Source organism: Debaryomyces hansenii (genome assembly GCF_000006445.2).
Source record: "Debaryomyces hansenii CBS767 chromosome A complete sequence".
Taxonomy (NCBI): Eukaryota; Fungi; Ascomycota; class Pichiomycetes; order Serinales; family Debaryomycetaceae; genus Debaryomyces; species Debaryomyces hansenii.
In genome coordinates this window covers 214,063-239,923 of record NC_006046.2, presented here as the reverse complement: position 1 = coordinate 239,923, position 25,861 = coordinate 214,063, and the positions used below count along the sequence as shown (strand labels likewise).

Sequence of the window (25,861 nt, the reverse complement as noted above, 5' to 3'; positions counted from 1 at the left end):
AGGGTATTTCTTCAAAACAAATGATGGTTTGATATGGTCGTGTGAAACATAATCCATTATCTATAGATAAGAAGCTGGGGGCAAAAGTTACGCTGTTGTTCTTCTTTACGATATTTAGTAATAATGAAGTTACAAATAGCAATATTAGCTACAGCGATACAAGTATCGATAACGTCGGCATTAGTTATCCCGGACCTTCAATCAATTTTGGGATTTGACCAGTTATCAGACTCCGTTAAGATTGGAAAGCAAGCGGATACATCCCAAGGAGAATACAATGGGTTTGCGCCAATGCTCAATAAGGGACTCAAAGGTGAGTTTATTCCTCACAAATATGTGATTGTATTTAAGGATGGTATTGATACCGAACAGATGAAACTTCACAAAGAATGGGTTGAAACAGAGTACAAGCTGATGATTACCAATGAGGATAGCGCGATGAGCAGTATTTGGAAGAAGATGGTCAAATACGGCGATGATGCTATGGTAGACTTCTTTAATATCCATGACTTGGTTAGCGGTTATTCTGGGTATTTTAATGATGCTTTGCTCGAGAAAATTCAGCATAATCCGATGGTGAAGTTTGTTGAGCGTGACACCGTTTTCCACACAAGAGAATTTGAAGTGGAAAAAGAGGCAACATGGGGGTTATCTAGAATCAGTCACCGTGATTTGACGCCTACTGTCGACTACTTGTTTGACAATGAAGGTGGTAGGGGAGTTACTGCTTATGTTGTCGACACTGGTATCAAGGTAGAACATGAAGAGTTTGAAGGTAGAGCACAATGGGGAGAAGTTGTTCCATTGCCTAAGCTCAAGCTTGATGGACACGGTCACGGTACTCATTGTGCTGGTATTATTGGCAGTAAGACATACGGTATCGCCAAGCAAGTGGATTTAGTTGCAGTAGGAGTCATGAATCTCTTGGGATCAGGTACTACGTCTGATATCATCAAGGGGCTCGAGTACGTGGTTAACGACCACAAGGCGAATTCCAATGGCAAGAAGAAGAATTTCAAGGGGTCAGTGGTCAACATGTCGATTGGAGGAGGTATCCTGGAAGCTTTAGATCTCGCAGTCAATGCCGGAACCAAAGCAGGTTTGCACATCGCCGTTGCCGCCGGTAATGATAACCAAGATGCGTGCGAATACTCTCCAGCTAGAGCCACTGGTCCAATCACCGTCGGTGCTACCAACAACAAGGACTCGAAGGCAAGCTTCTCGAACTTTGGAAGATGTGTCGATGTTTTCGCTCCCGGTGAAGACATCCTCTCTACGTTCACATGGAGTAAGACTGTAAGTATGTCGGGTACTTCGATGGCGTCGCCACATATCGCCGGTCTTTTGTCGTACTACTTGTCGTTACAACCGGAAGTATCCTCCCAGTACGCTACGCCCGTCGATCCGCTCTCCTTGAAAGCCAAATTGCTCAAGTACAGTACCAAGGGTGTCATCAATGACTTGACCGATGGCTTGAGTCCTAACTTATTGGCCTACAACGGTGGTGGAGGCAACTTGACCGATTTCTGGAGCATTTAGGAGCTATAATTATTTTTTCGGGTCCGGCATTAGGCTCCCGCGAGTCGTATCCCCTATCTCCTTTCTATCTTTATTTTTTCAAGTCTAGACTTCTAGAGTTCTAAGTACAAACTGTTCATAATTATACTGTCTACAGTTCTAAATTTCTAATTTCTACTGTTCAAGTTATACAGTTCAAATATATATACGAATATATGATCAAAGATATCCCAAATTCTACATCAACCCGCGTCTAACAGTATCGTGTGACCATTTGATGCCCTAAGTCCCTGAATGGGCCTCTTGTTTCCTATATAAGACAAGAAACGCATTTATGCATAAACTTCCCTCCGAACAATTTATTACGTTTTTAATACTGTCTATTAGTGGTCAAATATACTTATGCGCGCACATTCGTGTAAATGTGATTACATATTTACCTCATCAGCGACTCGGCTAATCTACTCCTAATCGACTGACTTTTTAGCATTCTTACCAGTTTACGAACTAGCATAGTCTCAACTATTTTGCTCACCACATTTCGTACCAGACTGCCGCAACCGCACATTGTCTCCTCATTTAAAGGGACCTTTTTTAGCTCATTAAGTGAAGGCGGGCCCGCTCACATGCGAAATAGCTGACACTGGCGCCTGCAGAACAAACCGCGACGACCGCGACTTCTAGATCTTTTATTGACCCCAGAGTAATGATTTTCCTCGCATTGTTCTATTGTTCGTTGTGTTGAAGTATATATATGATGACCTTTCCTGCCGAAAGTTGCGACTTTGACATAACAGCTTCCTTTTAATATTTCTGTTCTGCTGTTTATTTGGTTTATTGAATTTCGTTAACATACTAGAATAAGTAGTGGTTAATTAGTTAATCGGTTGATTTTTAGTTTTAACTTGTTAGCATTTGCAATTTACGTTGGTTTTATATTTCATTTTTTTTGTATTATTCAGTGCAAGATTTTAATATTCCTGGTAGTATTTTTGATCAGATCAGATACATAAAATGATGCAGCTGCAAAGAAGACATTCGGATGGAAAGGAGTTCGACTCGGACATAGAAAGGTTGATTAGGGACGACGAGCCAGAAAAGAAAAAGAGATACCTCGTAGCGCATAGTATGTTGTTGTTGATTCCCATTTTGATGATAGTGTTGGTATTTTTGGGGATGAAGGGAGCGTGTGGATATAAGTCGGAGATGTCATCGACTGACCAATTCAAGGTGGAGCAGGCAGAATTGATGCATCGTCTCTACCACCAAAAATCACAAGAAGAAGAAACAACTTACATGCCTAGTATGCGCTGGAACCGTAAGGGCCCTACCGCTACAAGTGACGTGGGTTTGTTGGACTTGGGCTCACTCAGTGAGTCCAAAACGGTATCAGAAGAGATTTTGAAGTTAGACGATCATATCAAACAGAGCAACAAGCCCTCGGCCACTGCTATAGAGTCCAACACTATTAACGTGGCATTTGACTTGAAAGAAATGATGCTGATTTCTCCGGTGACCATTTTACTCGACGACAATGTGACTTCGTCTCCCGAAAAGAATAAGTTCCTTGAGATCTTGTTCAAATCACTCAGCATCAACCCAGAACCTAAAGTGGTTAATTTGTCCAAGCACCCACATCATACTGAGATAGTGGATTACTTGCATAACTACGCCAAGCACGAATATGGGACTTCGGATGACGAGGTGTTCGAAGATGACGAGGATGAAGACGAACAATCTTCTCCAGCTAAAGAGATCCCTAGATTGTTTGTTGGCGGATTGCCAGTTGGCAGATTTAACGATATCATTGATGAATATAAGAACAATGAGTTAATTGCTCATTTAAGAGAAAGTGGTAAGGGGTTGATTAATGTTAACTAATGTCTTGTATGTTATGTATAGTACTGGTTTTAGAGCTGTGCTACAGGTTAGTATAGGTTTCTAAATGTGAGACGATAGAATCGTGTCCATCTTCCAGAAGTAAAATAAAATAATTTTTAGTATAATGGCCATGTCGTAATCATATAGAACAGGTTGCAACTTATTTCCTCGTAGTCCCGAGATAAAATAAGTATAAATGGTGCAATCGTATCACAATTTGTTTATGGGCGGAAAGATATTATCGCCTTTTCAGAATGCGCAATGAAAAGCGCAATTAATTAGGGCAATATATAGAATTAGATCTACCAAATTTCATTATTTAAAGCCAGTATTCGTCTTAGGTATACAAATTATTCACTTTTTAATATCGAGAAGACAGATATAAAAAAATGAATGTTGGAGAGCAAGAACTTGATATCCTATTGGCTTCAATGAACCCTACTATTCATCCCGACACATTTGTCTTTCTTACACTACCTAAGTCGGAGAAGGCTGCTCCTCCATCTTTGCAGCCACAAGTGATGGTGTTCCAAGAAGCAGAAGGCTTGACGGTCATTACCTCCAAACTGGCTGCAGAAGAAATGGGGTTAGATTACGCATTTCCGTGTCGTATGATAACTTTAAATATCCATTCCAGTCTCGATGCCGTGGGGTTCTTGGCTCGCATTCTTGACACATTAAAAAATTTGGGTATTGGAGTAAACCCTGTCAGTGGATTCTTCCATGATCATCTATTTGTTCCTATCAGTAAGGAAAAGCTAGTATTGAAGGCATTGGGAGATATGTCTCAAGAGGCAAATCAACTGTAGAAATTCAGGAGTTATGTTTTGAATTATCATAGATGTCTCTATCAAATAGAAGATATTGTTTGTTCTCGGTATTTCTTAGGTAGTTATAATCCAATGTGTTGAAATGTTACATATATTGAAAACTAATGTACATACAGTAACTACAGTCTGCGACGTTCATTTGAAGGATAGATTTGACAAATATTTTGACTATATTTTGGACGATAACTACGATTCTTTTGTTGTGTACGCTAAACGTGATAATGTAATTACTAACTACTTCTATGTCCATTTAACAAGAACTCATATTTGGGAAAGCAGTTTTCGAAAGTGTCATCCATCAATTAGAAGCTGGTAAATGTCATTTGGAGCTCTATCTTTATAATGTTGATGGGTCATTTATGTGTTCGATTGTTGACCTAGTATTGAATCTACAGAAGAAGGTAAAGACTTAAATTCCATAGAACCTCTATACTTTAACAGTTTGCTTCAGCTTTGGAATCAGGATCAGAATCATCTTAGGATCAGAATCATCTTTGGACTAACAATTAAATAGACGGAAATATGGGTTAAACATCAAATCTATAGAGCCAATATATACTGCTGATTATCCTGACTTGAATTTTGGACCAGGTAAGTCTTTCAAGAAGTTGTGTTAGAATTGAACAGACAACTTATAGATGAAGAGGTGTAATGCTCTTTGAATATTTTCTGGGTATTCATTTCAAGCTTTAAGATTTATGGAGCTTATAATACAAATGTTAGTTAACTCATTGAAAGCAATCTGGATTAAATCCCCAGTTTTATGACAATATTTAGTTTAAATTAGAAGGAGCAAAACATCATAGCTCCCCCAGAAGTAAAACAGTAGCGATTTATAACTTTTAATATGGATTTGTAAATGGAATGATATGATAAACCCATTATCTATCTTTCGGAACTAAAACTAAGCAAATGTTTAGGATCTTTTAGCAGCTATTGTGGCCTAGTCTAATGTTCGACCGCATCGATAAATCATGCAGACCACTCGCAGTCGCAGAAGTATTTACTTATCAACAATGATTTTCTGTCTTTAAAAGTAATTCACCACAAGCCATGTGTGGAATACTTTGTCGCGTGAAACTTGGTAGTGATATAAACCATCCAGCGATACTCACACCTCTTTCCACTGAAAATATCTTCACCAAATGGGAAAGTGACGATGTGCAATATATTTTGAAAAATTTTATTGACATTGATTTGCAAAGCGATTTGAAACTAAATGTCTCTGACCAAAACAAACTAGCCAATCTTGAGGAGTTACGAAACCTCAATTCCCAGCTCATTAAATTGAATAATGTGATAAAGAAAAATGATCGAGCTGATGCTGCTAAAACTGACATACAAGCGAAGATCGATGAGATCATAGGAACAGAATTACAAGACGAATATAATGCTGAAACTCCGGACATCTTCGAGTCATTGATGATAAAAATAGCCAGTAGAGGGCCAGACTATTTGCTGTATTTGCAATTTATAGATTCAAGCAACAGCTTCCAGTTCTTCTCGTCAATCTTGTCATTGAGACAACCGTTTTATTCTCAGCCCATTCATAATCATAATCATAATCTAATCCTACAATTCAACGGTGAACTTTACAACCTGGAATGTTTACAATCAAATGATACAGAGTTTATTATGGAACGTCTTGTCTATAATATCTCGTCGTCCAACAGAAACGATGGAATATTGAAAACTATAACCGACCTAAACGGGGAATTTGCATTTACTATATACGATCTTCTTGAATCAAAGCTATATTTTGGTAGGGACTACATTGGTCGGAGATCTTTGCTCTATAATATTGATAATCTTGATTCATTAGAGAGTGGTTCTGAAATTATCATCAGTTCTTTACCCCCAGGTCATTCCAATAGTTTTAAAGAGTGTAAAAGCAATGAAATCAAAGTATTTAACTTTAAAGATTTAATTTTAAATACTGTTTATTACGAATCTCTCTGGGATAAGTATGGTTCGTCTAACAATTTGAACTTTAATCCCGTTTCTAGTTTGTTTAACTTTGAGAAACCCTTAGACGATAAGTTACTTAAATTGTTTGAGACTTTGAATGATGCATGCTACATAAGACAATCGACGATACAGCCGCTACACCCAGATATAAAGGAAGCAAATATTGGTATCTTATTTTCAGGTGGATTGGATTGCACAATTTTAGCAGCCTTGATAAGCAAAAACTTACAAGAGGTTCCAAATTCCAAAATTGACTTAATTACTGTAGGTTTCGATAACCCTAGAACAAACTTGAAAGCGTCTGAGTCTCCAGATAGGCAGTTAAGTAAGAAGTCCTGGTTCCACTTATGCAAGTTGTTCAACAACGATAATTTTTCAATAAGGCTAATTGAAATAAACGTCGATTATAAGGAATGGTTGGTTAATAAAAAAAGGGTGGAAAAATTAATGTATCCTTGTAACACTGAAATGGACTTGTCGATAGCAATTGCATTCTACTTTGCAAGTAAGTGTGATAATGGTTTAAAATTAGATTTGAACGACCCGACTGTAATGTGGGAGGAATTTAAACTAGATGAATCAAAATACATGAATATTCAAAAGGGTTATAAGTCTTATGCAAAGGTATTGTTCTCTGGTTTGGGTGCAGATGAATTGTTTGCTGGTTATTCCCGGCACGAATCAGTTTTCAATTCGTTAATTAAGCCAGATGACCCAGGCTATAATGAGCAAAGACTTGACAAATACAATGACTTATCTGATTCTTTAATTTACGATATAAAAATTATTCATGAGCGAAATTTAGGAAGAGATGATCGGGTGATCTCATCCTGGGGTAAGGAATTAAGATATCCATACCTTGATGAAAAGTTTATTAATTATGTCGTTAATGAAGTTGAACCCAATTTGAAGCTTTACTTTGATTGGGAATTGGTGAAGACAAAGAAGAAAGGTGAAAAGTTAGTGATGAAGCCTATTAGAAAATGGATTTTGCGAGAATTAGCCGAATACTTAGAATTATATTGGGTAAAAGATGAATTGAAAAGAGCCATCCAATTTGGTGCTAAGAGTGCAAAGATGGAGATTGGCCAAAGCAAAGTCAAAGGTACAGATAGTTTATAGATAAAATGATTCACCAAAAATAAATAATAAGTAATAGATAATAAATAATAAATAAATAATAAATATGTAATAAGAACATGATGTATACAATATCGTAGCATACAACTGATATTAAGTTCTAATCATGTTTTAATTCTTTAACCCATTTAGGTTCGATAACTAAACATTCACATTCGGTCAACAAATTCTCAGACCGTTCAACTTCCACATTTTCGTCGTCCAAATCAACCTTGTAGACATGTCCCTTTACAACGCACTTTCTGCCCACTTTACGTAACACCTCACATTTAATTAAAACAAAAGTGTTTACAAAACATGGTTGTCTATAATTAATGTTTAAGTTAGCTGTAACCCCGGATCCGGAATGATTATTTTGAAAGGCTAATCTACAAGTCAATTCATCTAGCATTGTAGCCAATAGACCGCCATGTATTATCTTCTCATGACCGGATAATCTATGGCCCAAGTGAAAAAAAGTGTACGATCTATTATTATCTTGGGGACCTAATTCTTCAATATCATTTTCAGAACCAAGATACTTATCATCTATCATGTACATAGAATCTCCTCTATAGTTGATCTTGCCGGTTCCAATAAGCGTTTCTCCTGTAAGTATGGGCCAGATATTCTCTTGTATTAACGGTTGATTATTATCTCTAGTATGTTTCTCATATTTTCCTGAATATGATAGAAAGATAGGGTGTGTAGTAAGTTCCTGCTTAGCTTCTATTTGCAAATCGACAGTCATCTGTATTATAATCGTATTTATCTAGTTGTATTATAAAGAACAATTTTTATTAAAATTAAATGATTAACCGTTGAAGTAGCCGTGGGAATAGTCCCAAATGTTCCCATGCTCGGCTATCACCAAATTTTGCAGCTGAAGATGGGTGCTACACATATTAACAATTATACACAAAATAATGTAACTATTACACATATAACCCTAATAGGCTACATAATCGATTCATATATAAGTCACTTTGAGTAAAAATTGAGAAAAAAATAAGCTTGAAGACCTAAAAATTGTTTACTCAAGTACAGATTGGTAAACGTTCTTGAATGCCAGCTTAGCATTCCTATCAATAATATTACCGTGGCACATAACAATCTGTTCAAAATCCCAATCGTAGATTACTTTCAACCCGTTTTGAGTGTTCGGATTAGCACTGTTAGCTACACGGCTAACCAACCAATTTCCAACCTTACTATATGGCTGAAGGTACCTAGTAAAGAAAGACAAACCAAAATGAGGCAAGAAATTTTCTGGATACCCAGTTAGTGTGGAATACTGTTCTAATTTACCTTCACCCGATGTTGAGCCAGGAACACCTAAGTTCACAAGAATATCAGCTTCAAACATTACTTTCGAATTTTTGTCGAACATTACCACTTCCTTATTGATAGAATTCAGTAAATAGACGAATTCAAGATTATTCAAAATTGCTGGGCTCAGTATGCCCATTGTTTCGGATAAGACGCTTTGATCAATTAATGTGTTTCCGATTGCCTTGGTAAATCGGTAGTCAATAGGACACTCCACCCCTAAATCAACTGCCTCCAGTGCAATAATTTTCATGTTAGGATGGCTAGCCTTAAACGATTTAGCAGCCAAGTTATGTTCATTGTTTGGAATAATGAGATATGCAATGTCAAAAACACCGCTGCTATTACCTGTCAACAAGCGTAATGCCTTTATGACTTCGTCTCCATAAGGGATGGGTGACCATACGATAATTTCATCTTCATACTTAATTAACGTCATTCTAGCACCAAAGTTGAATATACTAACACATGAAAACCCGCATGATGTGATGACTGTATTTTCATTCAATTGACGTGAAACCGTCTGCAAAGGTTGAGGATACCCCATAATTGTCTTGCTTTACAGTAAATTAAATATTGACTTTCGCAAAAATAGTTGCTCGAAGAATGATGGTACAATATGACTAGTACAAACTTATAAAACGTTCAATGCCTTACCGTAATAAATAATCCAAATATTATTTCTTCACATAAGCAATAACACACCCATGAAGTGAGTGGGTATTTCGCTTTGAGGTGACGCCTAAAAATAATCATCATGATAGTTTACACATTAGACATTTCTTTTTTAAAATATAAAATTATGTAGTAAAGTACTTTACAATACTGATATATACTATGCATATATCCTGCTTGTCAGGGAAGGAGAAAATAATGTTCATTCCAATGCACTGCTGAATACGCTCTTGAATGCACCTTTAGCATCTTTCTCAATAATGTTACCATGGCACATTACAATCTTCTCGAAGTCCCATGAATTGTAGATAGCTCTCAATCCTTTTTGCGAATCAGGGTTACTAGTCTTGGTAACTGATCTAGCTAACCAATTTCCTACCTTACTGTTGGGCTGAAGGTATCTAGTTAAAAATGAACGACCCAGATGAGGCTTGAAATTCTTCGGATAACCAGTGGAGGTGGAAAATTGTTCCAATGTGACCTTCCCTGAGGTTGTTCCTGGAACCCCCAAATTGAATAGCAAATCAGCTTCGAATAGAATGTTAGAATTCTTATCAAACATGACTAGCTCCTTATTTGCATGTGTTGGGAGATATACAAATTCAAAATTGTTTAAAATGACAGAGTCTTGGATTCCTATATCTTCAGATAACGCACGTTTATCAATTAGTTGATTAGCTATCTTCGACGTAATTGTGTAGTCAATTGGACAATCTTTGCCCAAATCCACTGTCTCCATTGCGATAATTTTCATGTTAGGATAATTCGATTTGAATGATCTCGCAGCCATGGTATGTTCTTTATCCGGGATAACCAAGTGTGTTATATTGAATACACCACCATTATCTCCTGTTAATAGTTCTAACGCCTTAACGACCTCATCTCCATAAGGAATTGCTGACCAAACCACAATATTATTATCATAATTAAACAAAGCCATTCTAGCTCCAAAATTAAGCGTATTAGCTCTAGTAAAGCCACATGATGCAATTACAATATTATTAGTCACTTTCCTAGAAACTGCTTTCAATGTCTTTGGGTATCCCATTGTAACAATCAATTAATTAGATGCAGAGTACTCATTCACTTTCAACATTCATGCGCATTCTTATCGTCTTATAGTCATCTCAGAAATTTTATTAGTAATCTATTTACGATAAAATATATTTACAAAAGATCTAGAAGATCAGAATTTTTAGAATTCGAGGCTGGTTTATTAGTAATTCTGTTATTTTTACCAGTATTATTTGGTGTTAATACCATTGATGAGGTAAATCCGGGTGGATAGTTTGTAGTTTGTTGCGTAGTGCCTTGTTGAGACGAGGCAATTCCTGATTTTTGAGCTTCAGTGTTCCAATTAATGGACGATGCTTCTTTAATAGCCTCGGCATTTTGGAACTCGTCGAATTCATCTTCATCTTCATCTTTCGGAGGTTTATTAAATGTTCCGTGTAATGTATTCAATAGAGCTGTATTGTTGGTGTTGTTATTATTGTTAACGGCACCAAATGATAGTGGTTTCTTAGGAGCAGCTTTTTGTTTAGGTTTCAATGCTAATGGCGTGGTAGTTTTCGGTTTAGTCGATGAGTTCGACATCGATGACTTTGTTTCTATAGGCTTCCTAGTAGGTTGCATTATGCTTTTAGTTTGAGGCGCACGAGTAATCTGGTCCTTGTCACCCTCATTAAGCCTTTGGGTATTGATTAATGATTCAAAATTGCTAGCAGGTGTATTAACTGAAGAGTCCCTGGTCTTGGTCGGTAATGAGTTTACCTTGCTTTGAATCAATTTAGTTTGGATCTGATGAACCATTTTCATATATGTCTTAAACTCAGATTGGCTGCAATCATTACACCCAAACGTTAGTTTAAAGCATTCCGGTAATATTGACTCCACAATTGAATCCAAATCTAAAGACACATGTTCGCTTTCGCATAATTTGACAAAAAGCCTAAGAACGCTTTCAATGATCTTCTTATTACGACTTTTCAAATTCTGTAAAATTGGTAATAATTGCTCGCATACGATCACTTTGTCTATAATCCTCTTATCGATCAACATTCCAAACGTATCTACTGTAGCCAATTTTGTTGACAAAATGGTAGTTGTTTTAAATACTTGACAAATTAATGGAAACAACGTGTTCTTGATATAAGGGAAATCCAACTTTTCGATAATTAAATTTAACTGATGGAGGAAAGTTTCCTGTAATTTAATTTGTTCTTGTTGTTGATTAGCTTCAGTCGGAGCTGATGTTAAGAAGAGAGATAGTGATTGTTTAATCAACGCAGATAATTGTTTCTCGTTTAGCTTTGACACTAAAGTAGACAAGTTTTCCACGATATTTAACCGTATTTTCACTGAAGCATTTATGAGCTTATTGAATATATCTTTCTGGTTGGACTTTTTAGTTTTAGATTCATCCTTAAAAAGGTGTTCATAAATTCTGTCTTGAAATGTAAGACTGGAAAGTTTTGAACCAATCGAAAGTGTTATTGTGAGAGCAAGTGAGATCGCTTCATCGGTATCAGTATCAATCAGTTTAGCACTCAATATGCTTAATTCGCTCACAACCAAATCGATCATTAATGGCAATATTTTCAGGGTCTTGAATCCGGATGGGAATTGCTCCAATAAGGTGGTATTGGTAGTTTGATCTGTTTGCAAAAGTCCCCTCATAAACACTAATTTCTCGTCTGTTGATTTAGTAGAGAACTCGTCAATAAACCACATAGCTTTGATCATGCTACCACTAAAGAAATCCAAGTTTATAAATTGATCAATCGTCAATCTATCATGGGGATATTTAGCTAAAATTTGGGAATAAACATGATAAAGCTTATCAGGAACATCTTTCAATAAATATTTCAATTCGCTGGGTCTGTGGTTATAGAACTTATTTTCAAACTTCCTAAATTCTGTCTTAAAATCTGAAATGCTGTTGGAATCAAAACAATTAATCAAAGATTCACCATTATTATAAACAAAATAAATTAAGCACCCTAATGACCAAATGTCATTTGCAGTGTCCAATTTCTGCAGACTATCAACGATTAATTCTGGTGCTGTGAAGTTTAGATTAAGGTTAGCAAATGGCACTACGGAAGAATTGTTCATAATGTAGAAATTATCTCTATCCAGCGGAGAAATCTCGTTCAAATTCTGTAGAAATCTAAAGCCCGATAATTTCCAATCACCTTGGCTATTTATAAAAATCGATGACGGCTGTAAGTTAAGATGAATAATTTGACAATAGTTGTGAAGAAACTGTAGCCCCTTTGCCATTTGCAATAACCCTTTCTGTATACTCAATTCGTCCAAATCCTTTGATACATTCACAGTTAGCAAGTTATCCGTAACCAGCTCTGATACAAATAATAATTTCAGCTTAGTTTCCTCCAAAACCTCAAAAATCGTCAAGATCTGAGGATGCTTCAATTTGGCCAATTGACTAATTTCGAACTTAAGAAGTTCATAGCATTCGTTGATAATCACCTTAGGGTTCTTGGTGTTCGAACTCGATGCGCATATTCTATTTACTTGAGCTTCAAATTTTGATTTGTCAAAGATAAATACCGACACCGCTTGTCCCGATGATTTATGTTTTGCAGGATAAATATACCATGGCTCTGAGACAAAAGATGGATTCTCCAGAACGTTGTATATTGCCCTGATCCCTGTCTTGAATATGGACTTAAACATCGCCTGCGTTACCGTTGGCTTTACAGCTAGCTGATCTATAGGTTTATATGTTTATGAAATATTAATAACCTGTAAATTACTAATTTTTCAGCACCTCACTGAGATAAAATAATTTATTTCAGTAGAAACGATCAGCAATTTACTATATATTCTATCGTTTAATAAATAATAAGTATAATATGGAACTTTTAGAAGAGAATTACAAGCATTCGGCTGAGAGACTAGATAGACCATCTCAATATTTGATTAAGAAAGCTGTCCGTAGACAAAATTTTGATAACTTAAATCGAGCCTTACACCTGAAAACAGTTTACGTCGGTAATTTATCACATTTCACTAGTGAAGAGCAGATACATGAATTGTTTCTGAAATGTGGAACAATTGATAGAATTATAATGGGATTGGATAGAAATAAATTGACACCTTGTGGTTTTTGCTTCGTCATATACAAAAGAGAGGAAGGGTCATTAAATGCAATGAAATTCCTTAAGGGAACAAACTTAGACAGTCAAGTTTTAGAAATTGATTTAGATCCAGGTTTCCGTGAGGGGAGGCAGTTTGGTAGAGGTGTGTATGGTGGACAGGCTAGTCAAGAAGGAAAACAAGATAATGGATTTCAGAGAAAGAGATTTGAACATAGAGGTGGTTTTAGAGGAAGAGGAAGAGGAAGAGGTGGTTTCAGAGGAAGAGGTGGTTTTAGAGGTGGAAGAGGACGTGGTGGATATAGAAATCACAATTCGTCTAACCCACAGCAAGATGCATCTGTTTATATTCCATCCAGTGACCCGTCATTCAAGGCACCTACAACCTTCAATCCAATGGCCGATATGAGTAATGAGAATCAGGAACAATGGTAATGATAGCTTCATAATAGTTCTCGTTTATAATGTATATTAATAAAAGTCAAATAATTTGCACCTAGAATACGATAGAAACATAATTGAACTCTATATAAAAATAGCATCTAAGGTTGGAGACACTTGAGATATTCTTCTGAAGTAAAGGAACTGACGTCACACCAATTCTCTTCGTAACAAGTTTGGGAAATAACAGAACCGTTTGCACAATTTGGTACGTTAGGCGACATTCTATATTGCAAGTCTGAGTACAATTGATTAAATTCGATATTCGATTGGTTTTTCAAGTTCGTAAGAACAAACTTATGCCAGAAGGTAGCATTCAATGGCGAATCAGTTGGCCATTCTCCGTTGGGATCATAAATATCCCTGGCCGAGTACTCAAATTTCCAATCTGGCTCTTTACCACCGTTCGTAAAAGTATCATTGAGTTGAGTGTAGTAATTGTACGAATTTAAAATATTGAAAGACCCATCTTCAACTTCATAATATCTCCAAGATGGGTTGTTATCAGTTAAGGGCGTAATGGATTGAGATACCCAAGACATATTAATGACGTCTTCAATTTCTTTAGTATCGGAAGAATTCGAAGAATATAAAATTTTGAATTGATCTCTATGAGTATGACCATAGAATATATTTGCGATAGTGTAAGGGGAGAATCTTTCAACTATCTTAGCAAATATTTTAGACTGAATTGGCAATGTATCGGCATCGCCTGATGGGATGTGGGCTAATATCCAAACTCGCTGGTTACTGGCTTCACTTTCAATTAGTTCATCTATAAGAAATTGCCATTGGCCGAATATATCAGCGTTTTGCAGCAAATTCACATACGACCATAAATTCTTTTGGTAATAACAATTTGAATTTAATGAAATAACTTTTAATCCACGATTCGTCACTGTAGAAAAGCCAGCATAGTGACTCTTAAGTTGCTCAGACTTGTTCTCGGGCAACCATCCATTTGAAATCCACAAATCAGACATTAAATCAACATTCCACAGATACAGGTTGTTATAATCATAATCAATTGGAGACAATTGACCATATGGGAAAGTATCGTGGTTTCCCAAGCTGGGAAATACTGGAATGTTTTCCAAGTAATGCTTCATTAAACTAAACGTTTGGATTTCTTCATACTTGGTGGTTTCCGGATCACAGTGAATAACATCGTGATCTACTAAATCACCTGTAAACAAAGCAAATTCAAATTTATGTTCTTTATACGCTTCATTCATTTGTTTCAAGCTGTTATTAATTAGAACTTCAGGCGAATCACATAAATAGCCTCCGAAAGATGTTGCAGGTAACAAGTTGAAATTATAGCCTCTGGTTTTAGGAAAGTCATAATAGTCTCCCTTAATATATTCTCCATCTTCGTAACGAGCTTCAGGATAAAAGGAGTATTCGCTATCTTTCCTATTTTGCATAGATGGATTTAGTTTAAAATATGCATCTGTGAAATTGTAGTCTTTACTTTTTAAGTCTTCGTTGTAAGCCTCAGGCAAACAGCATAACGCAGTGGTACAGTTGCTTTCACTTCCAATTTGGTATCTTGATTGAAAATGGAAATCAGTGAAATGTAAGACATTAAATTTCTCCGGAGCATCACTAGGATATTGAGGTTGTAAACAATGTTTTGGCTGCTTGGCCGGCCATTTTGCCTCAAAATTATACAACGAGTCAATATCTGGAGTTTCTGGTAAATCACAAGCTTCATCACTCTTATAGTAACAGTAATATTCTAAATCTAGATCACTAGAAACATTGAATAGTTTTAACATGTGAATAAAATCATTGTCGTAGAAATCTATACTCTTACTGTCGTGTAATCCGGAATCATATTTATCAACTACTCCCTTTGAAGTCTTATCTGAAGTTGTAATAAAAAAATCCACATTATCACACTTGCTTTCTTTATTCTTATTCAGAACCATACAATACTTGAACAACAATAAACTAATTAAATGTTGTTTGTCTGGCTGTTCCTGGATCAATGATTGACCGTAACGGATTTTATTTTTACACTTGTCACAAGAGCTTCCGTCAATTGTTAAATTCTTCAAATGGGCATCAATAAAATTCAAATCCTCGATTGGCAAACTCTGATATATTGAGTCAACCAAGTTTCCATCTCTGCGATCCAATTGTTTACTTATTGATCCGATACCGGGTATTAAATGGCCCCAGGCAGGTATGGTTGCGAAAACTAAGCAGAACAGAAGATACCTCAATAGCATTAGCATATTTTACTCGAAAATCACCGTTGGCTTGCAAAGGATAAAGCTAAAATGAAGAATGCAAGAAATTGAAGATTATATATGTATATCCTGCTCCTGCTTATAAGTGACAATCATCTTGTAGCATTTTCGGTTATTTTGCGTTAACAATAAAATTTGATGCATTCTCAAATTTAGTAGACCACATGTTCTATTGATCATGCTAGGCTTTTTTTTACCATACTTCAAATTGTCCATCATATCTATCATTATTCTCTTTATATATCCGATTATCTACGTAAACTTCATTCTCTCGGTGGATATATTGGTAGTTATAATTGTGCTTTTCCTGACCTATGAATACTCAGTAAAGAACAAGAAGCCATATATGGAAACCTACTCTTAACCAATGGATCCAAGACTATTCACATGGGCTACTTTCGTTCTGTATGCATTATCATCTTTTTCCTAGCATGGATCCAGTCTATTTAGTATTCAGGATCACATACCTAACTGCACTGCAGCACATACGAAGGTATGAAGAGGGCCATACACCATTGTTTTCGAGTATGATCAAAATTATAGGATGGTATTCATAGAATCATGTTTCCCTTGCAGGAAAGGCACCAGTCACCAACACTTCAGCATAATTGTACAGTTAGCATACTTTTAGTACTTTATCTTCCCTCTGACATACTGAGAGAATATAGGTAGTGTGAATACCGCTATCAAATGTAACCTTTCGAGATGAAGATAAGGACGTAATTGTACCATAAAGACACAAATTAAGCATAAAACTGGAGTAGACTTGTAATACAATATGTCACAGGCATCCAGAAAGAAGTTATTGTTAATGGGCCGCTCAGGTTCAGGTAAATCGTCGATGCGGTCAATTATTTTCTCTAATTATTCTGCATTTGACACTCGAAGACTAGGAGCAACAATTGATGTTGAGCATTCCCACTTGCGGTTCTTGGGAAATATGACGTTGAATTTATGGGATTGTGGAGGTCAGGATGTTTTTATGGATAACTATTTCACTACGCAGAAAGATCACATATTTAAAATGGTTCAGGTACTCATACATGTATTTGACGTTGAGTCTAAGCTGATTAATAAAGATATCGAAATTTTCGTAAAATCGTTAACAAACTTACAGAAATTCAGCCCAGATGCGAAGGTATTTGTATTGTTGCATAAGATGGATCTAGTACAGATTGACAAACGAGATGAGTTGTTTGTCATCATGATGGAAAAATTGCAGAAAATTTCAAACCCATATCAGTTTAAGTTGGTAGGCTTACCCACGTCTATATGGGATGAGTCCTTGTATAAAGCGTGGTCCCAGATTGTATGCTCTTTGATTCCAAATATGAACGTGTACAATAACAACTTGATCAAATTCAACCAGATATTGGATGCCGAAGAAATTATTTTGTTTGAAAAGACGACCTTCCTCGTAATTTCGTCAACTACCTCAATTGCACAACAATTGAAGCAGCAAAATAGACTGCATCTCGAAGATGATAATAATATCGATACCACAGCCCTAGACCCTAAGAGATTCGAAAAAATTTCAAGCATAATAAAAACGTACAAACAATCTGTCACAAAATTAAGAACAAACTTCCACAATTTGGTGATAAGAGGTTCCAAAGGCAACCAGTTCTATATAGACGTGCTTACTGATAATATGTTGGTTATGATTATTCTCAAGGACAAGGAAGATGAGACAAGCTATGTTAACACCCACGAGGAATTAGCGGTATTAGAGAATATAAAAGCTGCAAGAAAGTGGTTTGAAAAGATTGAAACTACAAAGTGATATTCTGCCCACTTATTTGTAGTATAATGAACCTATTTATTAATTAATGCAATATTCGTAGTCCCTATAGGTGGTAATCATATTAGATCACGTGTAACCTATCAATTTTTTTGTTATGAAAAGACGCGAAGTTCAGCAATACGTATACGATGAAAAGATTAATCGGTACTAATTATTTAGTTTATTCGTTTATAAAACATTAATTTAGATAACTAGCTAAACAAAAGGTTGCGGAGATTGCTCTATTTTTGGTTTCGTCACAGAATACTTTATTATTAGTAAATTTTTTGCTTTCATTTTATACTTACAGTTAACTTTCAGCTATGGGTAAATTTGTCCAATTGCTCTCTCATCCAACTGAGTTGAAAGCTGTCATCCAATTGATGTATTTCAGACAGCCGTTGCACCCACAAGGTGCATCGAGCCAATCCCAAGCATCTAAAAGGTGCTATGAGTTGTTAAACATAACGTCACGGTCTTTCGCTGCAGTTATTCAAGAATTACATCCAGAATTGAGAGATGCCGTGATGTTATTTTATTTGATTTTAAGAGCATTAGATACTGTTGAGGATGACATGACTATTGAGCCTGAAATCAAGGTTCCGTTATTAAGAACATTCCATGATAAGTTAAATTTGAAAGAATGGTCATTTGATGGAAATAGTAAGACTGAGAAAGACAGATGTGTGTTGGTTGAGTTCCCGTGCATTTTAACGGAATATCACAAGTTGAAGGAAGATTATCAAGATATAATTAAGCATATTACTAAGGAAATGGGTAATGGTATGGCAGACTACATCTTGGATGATAATTTCAATGTTAATGGTGTAGCCACGGTTAGAGAATACGATTTATACTGTCATTACGTTGCAGGTTTAGTGGGTGAAGGATTGACCAAATTGATGGTGTTGGCAGGTTTTTCTGATAACAGCCTTTCCCAAGATAATTTTGCGAAGTCGGAATCCATGGGATTATTTTTGCAAAAAACCAATATAATTAGAGACTACCATGAAGATTTGGAAGACGGAAGATCATTCTGGCCTAAAGAAATCTGGGAAAAGCATACCTCATCTTTACCGTCATTTCATAAAGATACATCTTTAGAAAGTCAAGGACATGGATTAGCCTGTATCAACGAATTAGTCTTGAATGCCTTATGTCATGTCAAAGACGTTTTGACGTATTTGTCGTTAGTAAGGGACCCTTCGTGTTTCAATTTCTGTGCTATACCCCAAGTAATGGCTATTTCTACTTTAGCTTTGGTGTACAATAACCCAAATGTTCTTCATGGAAATGTTAAAATAAGAAAAGGTACTACTTGCGGGTTGATCCTTAATAGCCGTACATTACCTGGGGTTGTGAAAATCTTCAAGCATTACGTACAAGTAATTAATCATAAGTCATCTGTTCAAGATCCAAACTATTTAAAGATTGGTATTAAATGTGGTGAAATCGAACAATTTTGCGAGTTGATGTACCCTTCAGAATATGCTATTCCAAAAGGAGTAGTAAAGCAAAAGCAGGAGATTAACCACAATATCTTAGAAAGAGCCAGTGTTGATGATCAAGTTGCTGAAACTGTTAATTTAGAAGAAACCAAATGTAATTTAGCTGTGGGAATAAGTCTTTTAGTCGTTGTTGTTGTCGTAGCTTATTTTATACATTAGTTGATAGCATATTTATTTGGTAGGGCTATCTGATTTTAGTTAAATACGTTACAAGTCATTATATACGTTAATTAATATGAAATACATTTTGCATCTTTGTAGCCTGATTAGATTTACGTGCGAGAGATCTCGGAAGGTTGGGGAATTGCCGATCCTGATTAAACTTCCTTGCACAGCCAAGATAATTCACTATGTTCAATTGAAGTATGAAGGATATATACTCTCGAACCTAATACATATGTCCCAATTTAACAACCCTGAAGATGCAGAATCTTCCAATATTTTCCAAATAAAAGTAATTACGTGGTCCGAATACGAGCATCAAACTCCAATTTTACTCCAGGATTTAAATGGTCCATGTCCGCTAATTGCCCTTGTGAACACATTATTGTTGAAGAATGAAATAGACGTTCGGAATGAAACGTTTAATCCCGTTCAAGACGAATTCCAGGTTAACAGACAAAGAAAATTTGGTGGAATAAACAATTTGAAGTTATTATTGTTAAGAGATCACTCAAATACGGGATCAATTGAATTAAGTAGATTACTATCTCAATTGGGTGATATATTGCTAGTCATGCTAGAAGTTCAAGGCAACAAGGTTTCTAATTATGATCTTGACAATTTATTAAAAAGTTTGCCATTATTACATACTGGTCTCTCTGTTAATCCAAATCTCATAGACGGTAAATTCCCACCAGAAGATTTATCAACAACATTATTTGATTTATTTGACTTAAAGCTCAGACATGGTTGGTACTTTTGTCCATCTTTTGGGAGTTCATCTAATTCGACCGAACCTGACGTTGGTAGTGGTGTTTCTTTGGAAGGTATCTTTCGTGAACTACAAACCTTTGATGAGATTCAAGACTTCTTGCTTTATGAACCCAGAAATGATATTCAAGCCGATGTTAGAATTGAAATTCAAGAAAAGCAAAGGATGATGAAGGTATGGTTAGATAATAATCCCACGCAATTGACTGATGCTGGAATTAAACATTTAAATAAGACACTACAGCCTGAAGAATTCATTGTTTTCTTCAGGAATAATCACTTTAGCACTCTTTATAAAAAGGATGAAAATGATTTTTATTCTTTGCTTACTGACGCTTCCTTTGATAGAAGCGATAAATCTTATAAGAATATTGTTTGGCAATCGTTTATATCGGTATCTGGTAAGGATGATTTATTTTTCACGGGCGGCTTTGCCCCTGTGCTAGGAGACGATGAATCGAATGGCAACGATGATGATTATATGTTAATAAAGCAATTACAAGAAGAAGAGGATGAAGCAATAGCCAAGCAGATGCAGCAGCGGTATAATAAAGATGAAACTAAAAGAAAAGATCTGGCTTCAACCAAGAAATCGGATAAAAATACAGCTAATAAGAAAGAGAAGAACTCACCACCATTAAACGAATCAAATAGCAGTCTGAAAACTAAACTGAAAAAGAAGTCTACATGTATAATTGTCTAGTTAAATTAACGTTTGAATTAAATACAAATATTAATTTTATATAATACATTGTTTCGTAAAATTGTCAACGGTTTTCCTAATCCTCTTGTTCATTCACATTGTTGGCCTCAGGTTTTTCTACTGATTCTGCTTGACCAGAAACGATTCCTGTAGCGTCGTCAAATTCTTCTGCGATATCTTCTTCACCTTCATAATCCATTGGATCAAATTCCGATCTAATAGCATCCATCTTTCTAATTTCATTGGTATTTGGTTCTCTTAATGTAAAGTTAATTACATCCACAGCACTATCACGTAAAAATCTATTAATTTCGCTATTTGTAGAAGCCCTATGCTTTTTCAAATCAATTCTACCCGTAACTGGATAGTAATATGCAGCTTTTCTTTTGCGAGTTTTCTTAGTCTCAGAGGAATCTTCCGCTGGCTCAAATTTAATTGCTAGTTCTTCATATGGTTTCGAAAAACGATGGAAATTCATATCATAATCCTTACTGTGTTTAAATTTGTAGTCCTCGATATCCTCTTGTTCGTCTAATATGTTAACTGGGCGTTCCCGTTCGCTCGAATTCAATTTTTCCTTTATTTCTTCAGCCTTTTTAGCATCACGAACTTGATACATCGAAATCCATTCACCGTCTTCCGAAGTTATTGGCCTGAAAATAGCCGATTCCAACGAGTTCTTTTGGAAGGTCTCGTCGTATTTGTCTTTTTGTTGTCTTTTCAATAATTGTAATTCACGGCTAATTGAAGCAGAACCGGAAAATTTAAGTGTTAAGAACTTTGAGTCCATCATCGAAGTATCGGGTAATAATGGCCATGTTGATACTGCCTTTAAGTGCTTCTTTCCCGGATGTTTTAAATTACTGAAGCTATCCAAAGTTTCTTGCGCCTGGTCAAATGTGTTCTCTACAGCCGCCAACTGAGCAGCAGGATCATTTGCATTTTCTGCTTTCTTTGCTTCAGCAATCTCGGCGACATCGTCATTTCCTTTCAAGTTTCCGTTGGATTTTGGTAATTGTCTCTCAGCAATATATTCAGTTCTCCTCAAGAACGAAACATCTGGCTCTGACTTAGATATATTACCAATGCCAGCATCTCTTAATAAAGCTCTATCCTTAGGGTGTAATACAATGTGCTTAATATCGTCGTTATCATTCTTCTCACCCACCATTTTGTAAATACTCGATTCATTTTCATTATCCAAGAACCCAGAATTATTAATCAAATTCAAATTCATTCCCAACTCTTCATCGACGGACTCTATAAAACTAGTAAAATTCTCTTTCCTGAACAAAGAACTCATCAATTGTTCTGATTCTGTTTTGGACGATACCTTCTCAGTTGTATTGTAATCTATAAACTTAGGGTTCAACGGAGGTGGTGGTAAATTATTAATATAACGCACCTTGGCAATATATTCTTGCCTTATAGGCTTATGAGGTTTCAGCGACATAATATGATCAACGATTCAAAACTTTTTCCACTAGTAGTGATGAAATCGTTCATTAAATCTATTAATGGATGAACTTTTTGATATTTTGAAAGGTAGTGTCTTAATCAATATGAAATTTTCTATAACACAGAGTAGGCCTCTAGTCACAATTGAATGAAAATACATATACCAACTCATTGACAGTTAACCTCTTGATTATGTAGACGAAACGTTGATAAAAAAGTAAAAGAAAAAGTTGATCTACTTTATTTTATTGAAATCTGGTTATGACATTCTAGACGTTAGCACCTATAGTAAGAACGCCATGTTCCAAATCAGTAACTTCTTTCAAACTGTCGTTTCATAAATGTAATGGTCCACCATAGTGGCAATCAGCCCTTTGCTCGATCATATGCAAAGGTTTCTGATGGGATATATCTCAAGTGGGGCGTAGAGTTGTCCAGATGAACCAATATTGAAGTTAGCCAATTATTGGATTTCTTCGTCACTTCGACAGAACCTGAAGCTACAAAAATACCAGCATATAAAGATATGTATCCGGTAATCAGTTCAAATTTTGCAGATTTGACACAGATCTCAGTAGGGCTAGCCATCAACTTCGATCGGAATATATGGACAGATTTGAATTTCGCAGCATATTGCAACACGTTACTAATGTTGCACTACAAATATTAAATAGTTACATCTACGCCAAACAGATTGAATAACAAATACAATCAAAATACTAGGGTTTAATTCTAAGACGTTCATTTAATATCTTCCACGAGTTTATTAGATTATAGGCTAATTTTCAATTCCTTTAAGCTTCGCAATGGTCTTGTAAAAGTTTGCACCTTGTGCCTTAGCAATCTCGAGTTCCAAGTCTGACACCTTTCTAGAACCATCTGAAGATGCAAAAGTACCGGCACCCCATGGCGAACCACCATGTACTTCATCCATTGAAGTAATACCTGGGTGTGAATATCCTAATGGGACAAAAACCATACCATGGTGAACTAAGGTAGACAAATTACTGATAACTGTAGTCTCTTGACCACCACCAACTGAACCGGTAGAGACAAACATACCTGCAGGTTTACCAATCAAAGCACCTTTGGCCCACAAACTACCAGTACCATCCCAAAAAGCCTTTAATTGTGCAGGCATATTACCATATCTGGTAGGGATACCAAATAAAAAGGCATCGTATTCGGTCAATGTGTCATTAGTTGCAAGGGGAAAATCTGGTTTAGGTGGAGCCCCCAATTTCTTAAGAAGAGAATCTGGAAGAGTTTCTGCCACTTGAAAGATCTTTGCTGTACCCCCAGCCGATTCAACACCAGTTTTAGCTGCTGTTGCCATTGAAGCAATATGGTGGTAAAGCGAATATGTGATAATTGCAGTTCTTGGTCCCATTGTAGTATATGTGATTAATGTTGAAGATAACAAAAAAAAATTGTCAGTATAAGGGAGTTGTTCTTATATATAAATAGCGGGTGTACTGATTCGCAATTAGCAAGTTACTAATAATTTACTAAATAGTTTTACTAAGCACTATTAAAGTTTTTAACAATAGATCACTTAACAGAGTTGTTGACACAAATTGATCTAAATTAACTCGCACGGCCGCCTACTTCATCTTGTAGTCGATTGTAATTAAAGTTTGTTGCTGAATTTATATGATTTCTTTAGTACATATTAGAATGTTTCGAGAATCCTTCTGTGCAGATACAGATACACAGAAGGAATTGCAATTTGGTGTACCTTATAAGATTCTGTAATAGAGAAAAATTTTACTTTGTTGCGACTGATAATACATGAAAGAATACTTTAGTAACATCTATTCTATTTATGTGAATCTAATCAACATTTATTTAGGATCCACGTATTGAGTTGGGTCTTGATTACCCCAAGTTAAAACTTCGTGTGATTCAGGTTTATCTAAGGCCTCGAGAATTTCATAATCCAAATCGACCTTACCAAGATGGGTTGTTTCGTCCAATTCATCATTCTTCCCGTCTGCTAAAACACCCAAGTTTTGCTTGATTCTTTCCACCTTCTCGGACTTAACCAATACGATAAACCCCTGTAAGAAAGACCACTTCAATAAAATCTCTGCCTTAGGAATCTTATATTTAGCCTCCAAGTCTAAGAGTTCTTTATCGTTGAGCTTATATCCCTGGGTCAATGGAGAGTAAGCTTCAGCTAATATGTCATGCTCCACTAAATATTCTCTCAATTTTAATTGCGGTAACCATGGGTGCAATTCCAATTGATCCACTACTGGCTTGATCAATAATCCATCCCAGTTCAATAATTCTTCCAAATGGGCAATTCCGTAGTTCGAAACCCCAAGGGACTTGATGTTCAACACTGGATTAGTTGGGTTGGTGACAAACTCCTGCAATGCCTTCCACGTAGCCAATCTCTTTTCCTTGTTGGATTTAGGCGAATGTATAAGCACCAAGTCAACATAACCGATGTATTGTTTTACGTTGTCGCTAATCTTTTGTACAGCCTTTTTGGTTTCTTCGTAGCCATGGTCTGAGTTTTGAATTTTAGTGGTGTACCAAATATCTTGTCTGTCTACGTCCGGGTTTTCCTTCAAGAATTCGGCCACTCCTTGCGCTGTTTCCTTTTCGTTACGATACCCGGCTGCACAGTCAATGTGACGATATCCAGCCTTTAAAGCCTCGTAAACTAACTCCTTGGACTTGTTGAGTGGAACTTCGTAACATCCAAACCCCGTTACAGGAATTTGATGCCCATTATTCAATCTATATCTACTTTGTTTAGTAAGTTGGATGGATGTAGTGAGGTTGGACATATTAAGCTTTCTATTATTAATTCAATTTGTATGCAATCGAGATATAATTTTTGGTCTCCTAACTGATCCGGAGATTGCCTATTATTTATATACGCACCGTCTCGTCTATTCTGACATATGATTGCTGCGCAATAGCAACCACAGTTAGATCTCAGTACTGCAACATAATGCCGTTGTATCCTGACCATCTATATTATCTTGGAATTGTATTGACACTCAATTATCTGTATAAATTATATGGTTGGTGTCACCTAGACCTATGACGTAGTTACCGCACCTACTAAGTCTCCTATTAGAATTATTATTCTCTCGGTCTACCGATAACTCTGTATAGGTAATCCTACCTACTGTGTTTTTTTTTTTGGTAGTCCGGCGAACACAAGTTGTAGAGTGAAGAGTCTTATGTTGATTGAGGCGGCTACGCTTATCATCGAGTGTTGCAATTATCGCTATTTCGATCTACATGACGTCTTTAGACCCAATTAACGTAATTTTTAATTGTTATTTTTAATGGAATGTTCATCTTCACGAC

The 25,861-nt window shown here is 36.1% G+C and overlaps 18 protein-coding genes across 18 annotated transcripts; 9 read left to right on the top strand and 9 right to left on the bottom strand. All coding sequences in view use genetic code 12, as the record gives it.

Annotated features, from left to right (window-relative positions):
* Positions 1–123: 123 nt before the first annotated feature.
* On the top strand, positions 124–1,539 carry DEHA2D02816g (DEHA2D02816p; the record flags this gene model as incomplete). The annotated part of the gene is made up of 1 exon (XM_458589.1): positions 124–1,539. The coding sequence occupies one exon, from the start codon at positions 124–126 to the stop codon at positions 1,537–1,539; it is 1,416 nt and encodes a 471-aa protein (XP_458589.2).
* Positions 1,540–2,532: 993 nt separating this feature from the next.
* Positions 2,533–3,399, top strand: DEHA2D02794g (DEHA2D02794p; the record flags this gene model as incomplete). Its single annotated transcript, XM_458588.1, has 1 exon — positions 2,533–3,399. The coding sequence occupies one exon, from the start codon at positions 2,533–2,535 to the stop codon at positions 3,397–3,399; it is 867 nt and encodes a 288-aa protein (XP_458588.2).
* Positions 3,400–3,788: 389 nt separating this feature from the next.
* On the top strand, positions 3,789–4,208 carry DEHA2D02772g (DEHA2D02772p; the record flags this gene model as incomplete). Its single annotated transcript, XM_458587.1, has 1 exon — positions 3,789–4,208. One exon carries the CDS (start codon positions 3,789–3,791, stop codon positions 4,206–4,208), a length of 420 nt encoding a protein of 139 aa, XP_458587.2.
* A 103-nt stretch (positions 4,209–4,311) lies between these two features.
* DEHA2D02750g (DEHA2D02750p) lies at positions 4,312–4,545 on the top strand (the record flags this gene model as incomplete). Its single annotated transcript, XM_002770205.1, has 1 exon — positions 4,312–4,545. The coding sequence occupies one exon, from the start codon at positions 4,312–4,314 to the stop codon at positions 4,543–4,545; it is 234 nt and encodes a 77-aa protein (XP_002770251.1).
* Positions 4,546–5,282: 737 nt separating this feature from the next.
* Positions 5,283–7,319, top strand: DEHA2D02728g (DEHA2D02728p; the record flags this gene model as incomplete). The annotated part of the gene is made up of 1 exon (XM_458586.1): positions 5,283–7,319. One exon carries the CDS (start codon positions 5,283–5,285, stop codon positions 7,317–7,319), a length of 2,037 nt encoding a protein of 678 aa, XP_458586.2.
* Positions 7,320–7,437: 118 nt separating this feature from the next.
* Positions 7,438–8,067, bottom strand: DEHA2D02706g (DEHA2D02706p; the record flags this gene model as incomplete). Its single annotated transcript, XM_002770204.1, has 1 exon — positions 7,438–8,067. The coding sequence occupies one exon, from the start codon at positions 8,065–8,067 to the stop codon at positions 7,438–7,440; it is 630 nt and encodes a 209-aa protein (XP_002770250.1).
* A 282-nt stretch (positions 8,068–8,349) lies between these two features.
* DEHA2D02684g (DEHA2D02684p) lies at positions 8,350–9,192 on the bottom strand (the record flags this gene model as incomplete). The annotated part of the gene is made up of 1 exon (XM_458585.1): positions 8,350–9,192. The coding sequence occupies one exon, from the start codon at positions 9,190–9,192 to the stop codon at positions 8,350–8,352; it is 843 nt and encodes a 280-aa protein (XP_458585.2).
* Positions 9,193–9,522: 330 nt separating this feature from the next.
* On the bottom strand, positions 9,523–10,368 carry DEHA2D02662g (DEHA2D02662p; the record flags this gene model as incomplete). The annotated part of the gene is made up of 1 exon (XM_458584.1): positions 9,523–10,368. One exon carries the CDS (start codon positions 10,366–10,368, stop codon positions 9,523–9,525), a length of 846 nt encoding a protein of 281 aa, XP_458584.2.
* Positions 10,369–10,487: 119 nt separating this feature from the next.
* DEHA2D02640g (DEHA2D02640p) lies at positions 10,488–13,022 on the bottom strand (the record flags this gene model as incomplete). The annotated part of the gene is made up of 1 exon (XM_458583.1): positions 10,488–13,022. One exon carries the CDS (start codon positions 13,020–13,022, stop codon positions 10,488–10,490), a length of 2,535 nt encoding a protein of 844 aa, XP_458583.2.
* Positions 13,023–13,201: 179 nt separating this feature from the next.
* On the top strand, positions 13,202–13,879 carry DEHA2D02618g (DEHA2D02618p; the record flags this gene model as incomplete). Its single annotated transcript, XM_458582.1, has 1 exon — positions 13,202–13,879. One exon carries the CDS (start codon positions 13,202–13,204, stop codon positions 13,877–13,879), a length of 678 nt encoding a protein of 225 aa, XP_458582.2.
* Positions 13,880–13,986: 107 nt separating this feature from the next.
* On the bottom strand, positions 13,987–16,128 carry DEHA2D02596g (DEHA2D02596p; the record flags this gene model as incomplete). The annotated part of the gene is made up of 1 exon (XM_458581.1): positions 13,987–16,128. One exon carries the CDS (start codon positions 16,126–16,128, stop codon positions 13,987–13,989), a length of 2,142 nt encoding a protein of 713 aa, XP_458581.2.
* A 793-nt stretch (positions 16,129–16,921) lies between these two features.
* DEHA2D02574g (DEHA2D02574p) lies at positions 16,922–17,926 on the top strand (the record flags this gene model as incomplete). The annotated part of the gene is made up of 1 exon (XM_458580.1): positions 16,922–17,926. One exon carries the CDS (start codon positions 16,922–16,924, stop codon positions 17,924–17,926), a length of 1,005 nt encoding a protein of 334 aa, XP_458580.2.
* Positions 17,927–18,249: 323 nt separating this feature from the next.
* Positions 18,250–19,593, top strand: DEHA2D02552g (DEHA2D02552p; the record flags this gene model as incomplete). The annotated part of the gene is made up of 1 exon (XM_458579.1): positions 18,250–19,593. The coding sequence occupies one exon, from the start codon at positions 18,250–18,252 to the stop codon at positions 19,591–19,593; it is 1,344 nt and encodes a 447-aa protein (XP_458579.1).
* A 238-nt stretch (positions 19,594–19,831) lies between these two features.
* Positions 19,832–21,070, top strand: DEHA2D02530g (DEHA2D02530p; the record flags this gene model as incomplete). The annotated part of the gene is made up of 1 exon (XM_458578.2): positions 19,832–21,070. The coding sequence occupies one exon, from the start codon at positions 19,832–19,834 to the stop codon at positions 21,068–21,070; it is 1,239 nt and encodes a 412-aa protein (XP_458578.2).
* Positions 21,071–21,146: 76 nt separating this feature from the next.
* On the bottom strand, positions 21,147–22,523 carry DEHA2D02508g (DEHA2D02508p; the record flags this gene model as incomplete). The annotated part of the gene is made up of 1 exon (XM_458577.1): positions 21,147–22,523. One exon carries the CDS (start codon positions 22,521–22,523, stop codon positions 21,147–21,149), a length of 1,377 nt encoding a protein of 458 aa, XP_458577.2.
* A 371-nt stretch (positions 22,524–22,894) lies between these two features.
* Positions 22,895–23,116, bottom strand: DEHA2D02486g (DEHA2D02486p; the record flags this gene model as incomplete). The annotated part of the gene is made up of 1 exon (XM_458576.1): positions 22,895–23,116. The coding sequence occupies one exon, from the start codon at positions 23,114–23,116 to the stop codon at positions 22,895–22,897; it is 222 nt and encodes a 73-aa protein (XP_458576.2).
* A 190-nt stretch (positions 23,117–23,306) lies between these two features.
* On the bottom strand, positions 23,307–23,918 carry DEHA2D02464g (DEHA2D02464p; the record flags this gene model as incomplete). Its single annotated transcript, XM_458575.1, has 1 exon — positions 23,307–23,918. One exon carries the CDS (start codon positions 23,916–23,918, stop codon positions 23,307–23,309), a length of 612 nt encoding a protein of 203 aa, XP_458575.1.
* Positions 23,919–24,372: 454 nt separating this feature from the next.
* On the bottom strand, positions 24,373–25,329 carry DEHA2D02442g (DEHA2D02442p; the record flags this gene model as incomplete). The annotated part of the gene is made up of 1 exon (XM_458574.1): positions 24,373–25,329. The coding sequence occupies one exon, from the start codon at positions 25,327–25,329 to the stop codon at positions 24,373–24,375; it is 957 nt and encodes a 318-aa protein (XP_458574.1).
* Positions 25,330–25,861: the final 532 nt, after the last annotated feature.